The 12,575-nt window shown below is 32.5% G+C and overlaps 1 protein-coding gene across 2 annotated transcripts in view; it reads right to left on the bottom strand.

Annotated features, from left to right (window-relative positions):
- Positions 1–270: 270 nt before the first annotated feature.
- Positions 271–12,575, bottom strand: part of LOC133202375 (G-protein coupled receptor dmsr-1-like) — a 29,192-nt gene continuing 16,887 nt past the window's right edge. The window contains exons 1-3 of one of the 2 annotated variants that reach the window (XM_061338191.1): positions 11,192–11,214; positions 4,671–4,753; positions 271–3,698 (exon numbers count right to left, since the gene is read on the bottom strand). In XM_061338191.1, the coding sequence (XP_061194175.1) occupies positions 2,385–3,578 (1,194 nt within the window). In that variant the 5' untranslated portion in view covers positions 3,579–3,698; positions 4,671–4,753; positions 11,192–11,214 and the 3' untranslated portion in view covers positions 271–2,384. Of the gene's footprint in view, positions 3,699–4,670; positions 4,754–11,191; positions 11,215–12,575 lie in introns of those variants that run through there. The other variant, XM_061338190.1, reaches the window with a different exon arrangement.

Consider the following 12,575-nt stretch of genomic DNA (forward strand, 5'->3'; position numbering starts at 1 on the left):
AACTAGTTAATCTCGTGCGCAACCCCTGCTTTACTTCTTTATATGGTTAGAGGTACCGACCTCGCCGAACTACACAAAGTTTTCTCGTTACCTTTGAGATCTGATCGAGAATCTTCGAAATCATAATGGATGTTGCTAAGAGGAGAAAAAAAAATTTTATGCCAAGTATTTTTCTCATTCGAAATATACACAAAATTACGGACAATATCGATTTCAGTAATTTCTTACTACTCGTTAATTTCAAATGGTGGAAGCATCATAAACACACTGTTTTCATGACGACAACTTTTATTCACAACTGACAACCAGTCAATACACGTACTTATACACTCACAATTCTCTATAACAGCAAGACGAAAACGTGTTAAGGCATTTTATACATGAAATAACAAGACAAAAACAAAGTGTTAACACATTTCTATGATGATGTAATTGAAAACATCCAATAGTATCTTGCCGATAATAACGATCATTGTTATAAAATTATCTTTTCATACCATATAAGGTATTGAATAAACAGTCCAGAAACAATGATATCATTCATTTTGAAACTTTATGCATTAAATACTGCTGACGTTTTTTTCAGAATAGTACTAGTGGACGGAAGTTAAAAAAATAACTGAATTTTTTAATAAAAACTTTCTGGATTCTTACATAACGAGATTTCAAGTCTTAAAAATGTCTAGGAAACAGTTCAACACTCGAAAGGTACAATTTAACGGACAATGACACCAGATGACGTGGCATATAGTAATATTACAGACGTGTTAATTATGCGCTCTCAGCTTTTATGCAATGCTGTTGATGTGCAATTTGCAGATCTGTAAACGCTTTTTTGTGCTAATGAGGAAAGCTGATAGGGATGCATGCAAGCCTGATTTTATTTGTGAAAAATGGACACGTTTTTTTTTTTTACTGAGCTCATAAATTAAATCTAACCATAGCAATACAGGGTCACATTTCTGACCTTTCATTTGAATAAGCCTGACCTTGAACTAAAAACTGAATTATTACCTTCAATTTAATACAAAATGGAGTCTCTAATAGTATAGTTAAAAGTATACAAAGAAAAAGGTCTAGTCAGACAAGAAAACAGCTAAATACAAAGACAGACAATTAAATTAATTATGCCCCCAACCTAAAGAAAAATTACGTCATCAAATTCAATCTTTAGTTTGTAAAAATATTTCCATCTTTCATGTATATTCTATATTTGATAAAATCATCCCTTGAATGACATATATCTAAAGCTAAAATAGGGGAATCGAACCGAGATACCAGATACAACACCGCAAGACAATGTGTATATATACAATTTACTACTTATGTGTGGGGGGCTGATTAGCTAAAAATATTTACAATTTCATTCACAAAGTAAAATTACACTTACGAACAATCAACAGATCGGAGATCGAACAAAAACAACCTGGCACAATAAATCATTCATAGCAACATACTTTTTAGCTTAAAAAAATTAAATAACTCATTGTTAAGGGATCGATCTTTTAAAAAAAATAAACTCTTCTTTAAATTAAATTAAATCAGAAACGGGAAACTGCATTCTTAACTATTAATAGGCGCATGTTAATTATTTATACATTTGTTATGAAGAGGTATTTTTAAGAGTTTGCACAAGGGGGGAAAATTAGGTTCACAGACTTTTTGAGATAGTTAACGTTTTTGAAAATCGGTGAGAACTAAATCTAAATGCTCATAACTGCCATCGCTTTTGGCATTTTCAAAGGGGAAAAAATGAAGTACATGTATTTCAGGACTAAGATTATCAAAAAAGAATTTTACAAAACATGATATTTACAAAAAATTAAAAACTACATTCACCGGTACTAATTGCAGAGTTTTAAGAATCGGTTTGCTCATTATGTAAACTTTCATTTTAGTGTTAAATGAAATTGGTTTGTTCAAATTCTGACACTGATCTACATGTTTATGTAGGAATCTAGCATCGACATAAATATGTAGACAAGTAGAAAACATACTTCTTAAAACGTGCTATAATTTGTAATAAATTGCAATACTTTGTGTAAAAATTATTATTAGCTAGTTGTTTGGCAGCTATGTAACATGCAGATTTTTTTTCTTTTTTTCATGATTCTACGATAGTGTTAAGTAAATTAAAATATAAAGTAATATCACGTGCAAATGGACAAGTTTCGTTACAATCAGAACGCAGATGTCCAACTAACTTGGCATTGTCATCAGTCACTTTCTCTGCACCAGTGTTTCGATGTCCTGGGGTATGTAAATCCAGGGATCTGAGGAAATTTAAATATGGAAATGTGAAAATGCTTTTACGAGATACCACTCGTCACAAAGCAATTTTAATTGATTTTCTTCCGTACGAAGTTCATTTTTGGAATATGATGTCACACATGTGTTGTAACAGTGGCGAATCCATTTTTCTCCGTACTTACGACTCCCATTTTTCTCCATCCGGGCTTCTTATCTGGACAACACTTACAAAATATACTAATGAATGTATGGCGAAATTGTCTGCTCATGGTACAGTACAGGACGAAATTGATAGAGTTGTTCAACAGAGCCGTCATGTCGAGAAGGTTCCCTAAATTTTCGTAAATTTCTCGATGGTACTCTTTATTGAAACTGCTCATTAGAGTTAACACACCTTGCGGGAACTCTGTAATCAGAAATAGGACAACAACGGTGAACAACATCAGTGTTGTTCTGTTGTGTTCGTTATGTTTGTCCGACTCGTCCTTTTTCCCCTGATTTTTGAGAGCCATCCTTTTCTTGTAAGCCTTGTGCATTGCTACAATTAGCAGGACGGTTAGAATAGTAAGCATTACACACGGAATAAGCTTCACAAAAATTGCTTGTACCCAATAATTTAGTTTTTCTAAAATGCCAAACACCCCACCTACACGGTATTCAATGGTGTGGATAGTTTCGTTTGTGTTCGTCTTGGGATCGCAATATAACATCTGTCCGTTCACATTGATGATGTAATTTGGGACAAGACATATGATAGTTGATACAATAGTACAGGTTATAGCAAGTCTGGCCTTTGCAAGAGAGCAATATGTCGCACCCCTTGTGGGAAACCAAATGTACAAGAATCGGAATATGGCCAATGCTATTGTTAACCAAATAGCCACGGTATGACAAACGATGCTGAAGCTGGCATGAAAAAGCAGGAAACATATCCACCCGAAGTAACGTGTCGTAAAATAAAACAATTCAGGTTCTTTAAAGATGAAAAAATGAAGAGCGAAGGGGAAATAACTCAGCATGGTGAAAAGATCTGCCACTGCAAGCCACGTGAGTAACACGTTTGTCGAGGACAGCATATTTTTTCTTGTTAAAACGACAATGTTAACACTATTTGCAACGATTCCAAAAAGGCACACCACTACACTTAGATAACCGTGAACTCCTGCATACATAACATTGAATTTGTACAACCCTGTCAATTCCGTTCCATTATCATTTGATTTTTCTGGACATGTCAACGAAGTATCGGAATTATTGTCCAATCGAATGTCGTACGTTGTAACATTGAAAAGATCATTGTAAATCATAGTCCCATTGTATGGTTCCATGTTTCGGTCTGCAATTAAAAATCTTGTGCTCCGAGTGCAGGAAGATGGCTAGTTTCTGATAGTCTTATCGCTCCGTGGCTGCTCAGAAATCGCTTGTCATCATCTTAATGGATGTTGAACCTAAAATAATAGCATTCATTTGTTAAAACGCTATATCTATCGAATTACTCGGTGATAGCTTCAACAGCTTTTTCAAGCGGGATAAGAAAAAGCACTTTCGATAAAGCTTGAAGGAAAATGAAGTATTTTAAAAGGAAAAACCAGCTTGGACCCGGAAACGCTGTTTCCATCTTGAGAACATTATCTAGGAAAAATCTCAAAACTCCCCCACAATCCATGAAAACATAACCCCTAAATTGCTACACACCGGGAACATGCTAATATTTATTTTATCTCTGTTATTACGATTTCATGCAATGCCCTTTTCAACTCTGATCTGCTAATGTACCGCGGTATCATCTTTGATAAAGGATGATAGAAAATAAAAGCTTTCAACAAAAAAGAAGTTATTTGTATCATCCTCGACCCAGTCAACACAACAGAAGTATCAATTACTGATAACTTAGAAATTCAGTTAATGTGTTTTTTAGTGGGTAAGAAGTTTTAGGTTACAAGAATAATTAAAAATTAAATAAATTTACTTTTCACTCATTGTATTTAAATTCATTCAGGGATCACACTTGTCTCTGCTTTTTTTTTTTTTTTTTTTTTTTTTTTTTTTTTTTTTTTTTTTTTTTTTTACATTTAAACTACTAGCATTTGTTTTGAAATAGAGGAATAAATAAATTTTCTTTAGTGCAATATAAAAAGAAAGATATCAATACATGTAATAGGCTACAATACTCAATAAGCAGAAAAACAAATTAAATTTGTTTGAAACTTTAACTGCTTCACCATAAGAGTTTTTAATCATTATTATATTATAACTTAATGCACGGTAAGCAAGTCTTGTTAAAGTCGTCTTGAAGGAGTATATTGTCAATAAACGGAATTGTCTATCAACCGTGGAAAAAAACTCTACATTTAATAGTGTAATTAAGACTGAAATAATCTCGTGTAACGATCTACATGAACAATGATAAAAGGGCTTACCTTAGACAATGCATTGATCTCTTCCCAGTTTTATTGTCCTAGTATATGATCCGGAACCGTGCAGTTATATCCCGGTGAATGTCCTGAGAATGAAGAGAAAACACTTTATATTAGCATATCATTCTTCTGCACCACTGCAGCACTGAATAAACATTGATAAAAAATAAATAACCGTGGCATCAGCTTGTGCAAAATAACAAAATTGATTATTTGATTATTGCCTGTTCCTTCTTTTAATTCAGTATATCGGCACGTGTCGATCCCTTTGGCTGGTACATGATTTTAATATTTCTTAGAACAGTGCACTTAAATGTCGGCTCAAAGCTCAAATATAAACACACAAAGACAGGGTCCTCAAATCAGGATAGTGCTAAAATACGGGTGTACACTTAAAAACACAAAAGTAAACTTTTAGGTAAATGTCAATCTCGTGGATGCCTAAGCAAAGTTCACTCATTTGCTCGTTTTTCTTGCCACCATCTTTTCTCTTCTGAAGAGCCCGTAAATGTAACATGCTTTATGATAAAGTCTTAAAAATAGAAAACTTTGACACCCATATAATTATAAAGACTAAAACATCCATCCAAAAAACACATAAAAACTTAAAGCGGTAAGGGTTTATGTAGAAGTGGTTATATAAAACCACAGAAGAAAAAAAAATATAGGAGAGAAAGTCAAAACGGTTTAACCCAACCTTTCTGATAAAACTGAGCGATTCCATGCTTAGGATAACAGATATGATACTGCCGCCTTTGATTCTAGCGGAGTGCTATCTCTAAAATATATAAACATTTGGAGGAAGAATTGGCGTCTGTATTTTTGAACCAGTTGCTTTTGACATGATATCGCACATATAAAAAAAAAAACTAATGCATTTATTTTCGACTCGGTGAGAACTGCAGTGATGACAGTAATATTTTCTGATAGGTGTAAAAATAAATCTAGGTTGCAAAACTTGTAAAATATGCTCTGAAGTGTATTGCTTTAAAAATTCTAAGTTCATTCAATTCAGCATAGAGTAAACGGTTATCTTTAGCACTGCTAATTAAATGCTGTAAATCTTATTCTTGGTGCTTGTATCTTTTACGAGGTTTAAAGAAATCTTCAAAATATTTTGATAAACATATCCGATAAAGACCACTTCTAAAGCGATCCGATATGTTTTGTTTTTACTATTTAAATTAACATGTTGAATGTTTGCATTAAACATAAACATATATATCAAATGGGTCTTGTAAATTTGATTCAGAAAGATTAACCTCAAAATATTAACTCTTGCCACACACATATCAAGGTATTAAGGACTAAAATGTGGAAAGTAAAGCGGAAGTTGTCCCCGCCATTAGCATTTTCATCACAGCGGGTAAGAAAACGTCTAATGATGCCATGAAGACTTCTGAAAAGTGGAATTTTCTGAAAGGTCTTTTTGGTAATAGAGCTGTTTTGCAAAAGACATATTGATCGTAAAACTTGTGGTTTTGTATCAATTCTGTAATGACATCTTGCTTAAGAGTATTTATCGCCTCCAACATGTACTTTGTATTAGACGAATTGGTGTTGAGTTTTTTTTTTTCTTTATTGCTCATATCGTTGATGAAATGGTGAAAAGTATAAAATTTGCCTCTTGTTCGTTTTGCTTAAACTATTTTCTATTTTTAAAAATCTCTCTCTCTCTCTCTCAAATGACTATTAATACCTGCATATATATATATATGTATATATGTATGTATGTATGTATTATTAAAATAAATTTCATTTTATAGACAATGATCTAACGGAAAATAGATATTTGATCCGTTTTATATAAAGCCGTCACATTTTCTCTTAATGCTAAAAGTTGATGGAAGCATCTATTAACTATGTTAGCCCCCCCCCCCCCCCCCCAAATTGGAAATAATATATTAATTTAGCAATCTAAAAAAGAAGGTCAGAAGAGACCAGGAATAATGAAAAAAAATCTGACATCAGAGACACCACCAGTAGTGAGATGTTATATTTAGATCAGGATCAGTTATATATATATATATATATATTTATTACAGCAACATATTGTGACCTAGTGTGTTGAAAACCCGGAATCCATACATTTTCTTTTCAAGTTCATTGATTTACATACTTTTTTCCATTAAATTTAATCAAATGTCGTAGCGCTGTATTAAAAATTATCATGATAAAGCATAATGATTGAGCAAGTGTGTTTTTACTTCAAAAGCCAGGCTACATTAATTTTTTTACGTTGATGACAAGAGATAAAATTCATTCAAATGGTGTCGTCTTTCCTCATGAGGACCATGTTTGTTTGTGTGTGTGTGTGTTTTAAAGAATTATGTTGACAGAGCTTCATTCTTTATTTTTAGCCACAGCTAATACATACATGCTTCTCAAATTTAACATTAAAATCCAGCAAATTCTTTCGGGGTATAAAATGCAGGTGATTTTATGACTAAAAAATCAATTTATGCTGTAAAAAGTTTTTTTTTTAAATTTTTTATTTAATTTGGTTGCATTTTTAAAAGTAAGTTTTGAACACCCTCTTCCTCTTCTTATCCTTCAAGTTCTAGACGCATTACGATTGATAAATTTAATACTTGTTTTTAACCCCCACCCTACACTCAGGTCGACAATATTTTAACTCACACGGTGATTGAAAAATTGTATGTTTTTTGTTTATAAAAAATTACATAATTATAATTATAAAAACATAAAATATATCAAATTATTTGTTGATATAAAATTAATGAACGTAAGCATGCAACAATTGGGAAATTTTCATTTTATATACACGCTCTATTTGTGATGTAGTTAAATATTAAAACCTGACAATAAACACCTAATTTATGATGCTAATGAATATCAGAACACAATACGTCATTTGAAACAGATGTTACTGGTTTTTAATTATGGTTGAAATTGATACACGTTGGCCTTTAAAAAGCAAACATGATATTATACATATTATGCAACCAATGCTGTAAAAAATTACACCAAGCAATACACAAATAATGTATGAAAAAATATAAAATACAAAGTATGCAACAAATGAATCCGGGTCTCTTTAATTACATGTACGTGTTATATTGACTTCAAGCAAATTGTATACCTTCATTATGAAGGTTTTAAAATTATTACATGTAACTCCTTTGCCCCACAAAATTCTCGTTTCCAGATGGTTTTACACTGATGACTTTTTTCAGTCTTAGACATAAATATTTAAAAAAGGTAGATGGAATTACACTGATCAAATTAAAGAAACTGGAAATCCTAGTAAGCGAAGTCATGCATGGATAACTTGACCGCCTTTTTTTCTCTCAAAGCACACTAGAGCGTTCTTTCTTCCGATAAAGTGAGAAAAGTATAACCAGACGCATGATTAAGGAAGTGATTGATACATCGGCTGAAACAGCGGATAGTGAAGGGATGATACAAAATCTGAACCCGTCAAAGAAGACCGATCCGGAATGATTGATGACTATTCAGATCTATACACTTGCCTTTACGAACACAAAATACTGTAAGCAAGCTGATTTTCCTTTTTATATCTTTTGGCTCCTACTGAGTGAAAGTAACAAGAGGTTGAATTTTTTTCAGTGGAGTGCAAAATGGCTCACTTGATTAAACGATGTTAAATCTGCTGGTCATTATTCATAGCATATTTATATCGCTCCCAAAGGAAGGTCAATCAGCAAATGGCATTCGAAGTTGAAGGATGCTGAATATAAGCATACAACCTTAACACGCAAGAAATATAGCAATAGCAAGGCTACAATATACAGATTTTAAATTATATGATTAACTTCTGAATATATCTTAAAAACAAAATGACGAAAACGTTCCTTAAACTATTTGATCAATTTTCGATAAACGAAAAATATTGAAGAAAAAAGTGACATAATTGAAAAATCATGGGTAGTTTTTACACATTGTGTGTAACATAACTCTTCAGAGATGAATTTTAAATCTGCTGTTAGATCTAAAGATATCAAGGTTGATGAAGCCAACTGTTGAAAGCATCTACTCTAGTACATGTATTTTCAATGTCTTAATAGGAATCGGTTACATAAACCTTGTTCTAAATACTCTCGAGAGATTGTGAATACATCAAATTTAGATTCAGTCTGATCCTATACATCATAATGTCCAGACTGTAGTACATTATATTAAGATTAGAGATCTTTGGTATCCTTGCAAGAAACATATGTTATGGGAAGTATAAATTTTTTACGTGTTTTTGACAGAAAGATTTGATTGACGAATTTCATCCTACACAATTTGATTTTGCTTATAAATACGTACACAGTATTCTCCTCTCTTAATCGGGAGAACAAAACATGAAATCAAGAAAAAGTCGACAAGTATATGAAGTAGAGTACAAATATGAACGCCTGTCTATTAGCATGTACATATGTATACTTTGGGATTGTCTAAGATGTTGTATAAATGATTTACGTATTTAATTCACATCAATAATGAACTTTCGAGAAAGAACAAAAATGACATCTGACGAAGTTTATTAACAGTTATGTTGACAGGGAAAGGTACAAAGAGTTTATTAATTAACGCTCTGTGTGGCATAGATTTCCAGCTAAACAAAATGGCTTTTAGATTAGAAATCTCTGTACTCGGTCCGAAGAGATTGATTTTTTTTTCTAATTAAAATCCTTAAGGATGTAGATGGAATGATACGCCAATTCTGAAATTTCTTCCCATTAAAATTTTAAACTGGTTTGTTCAAGTTGTTAATCTATAAAATGTTCGTTAAATCAGCCAAGAATTTGATTTTTAATCGGTGTACTGCCCTTAAGGAATTTTATGTAAACAAACGCTATGGATGGACATGGGATTGACCAAAATTAAACAATAAACAGTGAAAATAAAGACGAAATTTGCTCAACAAAACCCTTTAATGAAGTTTCAGACATGGACATGTTGGGGACAAACAACATCCACCGAACCCGACCTGAAATCGATTTCGTCCCCAAGATAACAGTACATTAGCATTCACAAACCCACAACAAGATACATATGACAATTGGCTAATAATATACAAATTATTCAGATTTGTTCCTTTGGTTTATTAATGGTCGTTTCTAGCGAGATCTTATGTAATTTTTTTCCGTGCGGTTCTGGAGACATCTAATACGTCTATCTTAGAAGAGTTATAACGATCTCGAAGCTCGCAGTATGGACAAATTACGATCGAAGACTCTTGGATAATGGGCCAAGATTAAAAGATGGACTCATTTTTTTTTTTTTTTTTTTTTTTTTTTTGGTTTTTCAAAGGATTGCTAAACGAAATGTCAAATCTGTAAACATGATTTGGCCTATTTACGCAATATGTACATTCAAATAAAGCTTTTGTTCCGAAGAATATTCCTTTATGTAGAATCATCTAAATACCAGAGCCGTTGAAACGAAATGATCGAAATCGACTGTTTTAACTATTCATTGGCAAAAGTTTCCTTGTCTGTTAAATAGCCTTCATTAGCCTTTTATCCGTAACTCGCAGTGAATTTTGCATTAAGTCTTCTGGTTCCATAAATGAGTAATTTGGCCCATATTTTGAAATTCTAAAATATGATTGGCATATTTAAAAATAAGGAAAAATTATGTGCATAAAATATAAAGTTTGAGAGCCTCAGCTTAAATTTTCCGGACCAGTTTTCACAGGTATATGCATTAATGTATTTACTTCTATCTTGCCAAGAAGATTGAGAAGATAAACCATAAAATACAATTATAAATCTCCTGGTTGATAAATAAAAAAATCTAATATAAAATCAATAACTTAAAATCAATGTCTTAAAACTATTTTTTGTATTTGGACAACTGGTCTACGTTTAATTGTGCACCAGTATCAATTAATGACACATTCTGATCAAAAAAAAAAACATCTCGCCCAGTTAGCCTGTTATAGGAGTTTGATCACAACTCCAACAATAGAATTTTCACTAAAACCCCATTAAAAGAGGATCTTGATGTCGTAAAATAAACTATAAGACCATTTTAGCAAACAAGATGGTGACCCAGAAATCAAATTGTGTGATCCCAAAGGAGCCCTCTGTCTCTCTCTCCAACAGGAGTAATACACAATGAGACCTTATTTTTACTTCCATTTAGTCAATTACAGAAATTACATGAAATGTAAACAAAGCTTTTCTTGCTTGATGAAGTTTAAAATCGAGTAGCATTGTTTATACTGATATATGCCATGGTTTCATGAGAACATACACAAGTTTTTATTACCTAGCCAGCCATACTATCTCATTTTAAAATCTATATTTTAAAAGTCATTCAGCCTTTTTAATCTTAAAACAAAATAATTACAGCTATTTGATCAGTGTTTTCAACAGCTATATCTATAGCTATGAAAGAGATCTAAAAATGCTTTATAGAAAATATATATACTGTGGTCTACAAACAATGGCAATTTAAACCAAATTAATAATAATTATGACAGAACTTATTAAATAAATTAAGTTATGTCTAACATTCCTGTGAAGAGTAAAGTCATGCCAGCCTACCTTTCTGTTAGTAAACGCACCAGTCGCACGTCAGAGCGTCTTGCTTATCCAGTGCGGTAATATGTTCTGCTAGGGACGCTGAGTTAGTGACGATCGAAGTCACGGCTCTTGTAGAAAAAAAAACCTACCCACCGATTCCGTATTAAACTGTTATAAATCTTTGATCCTGATTTAAGGGTCCGATTAAAGAGATTTATATTAAAACGAGAGCACACGGACGCGATCTATAGTCCCTTCCCAATGCTTTGTCAACATTGTTAAAAAATTCATCGCTCCCTGAAACTAATAATTATCTGTTAATTATTAATGGAAGTAAATAGCTTCAAAGTTTTCCAAAGCTTCGCTCCCGCGTTTTTAGCAAAAGAAAATCTTTTACGCTATTTCGTTTTTTCGATAATCGTAAAAAAGTGTCCACTTCCGATCTCACAAATTGCTACGTTTGTGCAATTTAAATGCTTTATTTGTTTTCATTGATTACTTCAGTTGGGAACAGCTACTTGTCAATATTTCGGTATTTACACGTTTCAGGTATATGATAAGCGTCCGTATATCCCACGCCATCGAAAGCAAGTCATGCTAAAGAAAAGTTTATTTTCCTTTTTAATCACTTCCAGCAAAATGCGTTTTCATCGTGTTTTGATTTTTCGTTGGAGGTTTGTAATCGCCCACCCAATATTGGCGTGAAAAATTTCACAAAGTAAAATAAACGACCTATTCGTTTTAACATGCTATACCTAATGGAAACAATTATCCTGTATATTTCTTTTCAATATGTTAAGGAATTGGCATGGTTATTTAACGACCGTGATTGAGGTAAAACAAAAATGAGATTAAATATTTACCCGGTACGAATTTAAATCTAGTGATCGGCACCTTTTCTCGCATTTGCTCTTTGCAAATAATTAAGTTAACATGATCGCAAGGTTGAAAACGTCTTTAGAGAGTCAATTAAGAGTATTGCCAAGCAATTAATTATCTCAGAGTTGACGAGGTACAATAAGGAGGAATGACTTTTATGGGAAGGTTTTCTCCCGCAGCATAGAAAAATTAAACATGGATTACATGGTAAATTTGCTTTCAGCAGTACATATACTTTTTTTCAAAGTAGAACAAGAAAGCATAATATTTTATCTACATATAACAAAACATGCCGAACTCAAGTTTCATTGGGAATTGACAATTTTTTGAATCGATATGATAAGTAATTTTTCTGAATATGCATGTACATGTATATTCCTGAATTTAATTTTTTAAGTGTTTATATCTACCGCCAAGTGTTTCTGTTCCCAAGTATTTTCAACGTTACAACATTCTTAGTCACAAAAAGGCCCAGTCTTGCATTCTACCATAGTTCAAGCTGAAGTCTACACTCTGTATATCTTAC

The sequence above is a fragment of the Saccostrea echinata genome, unplaced genomic scaffold (genome assembly GCF_033153115.1).
Source record: "Saccostrea echinata isolate AGI-Se365-2 ecotype Australia unplaced genomic scaffold, CSIRO_AGI_Sech_v1 ptg000047l, whole genome shotgun sequence".
Classification (NCBI taxonomy): Eukaryota; Metazoa; Mollusca; class Bivalvia; order Ostreida; family Ostreidae; genus Saccostrea; species Saccostrea echinata.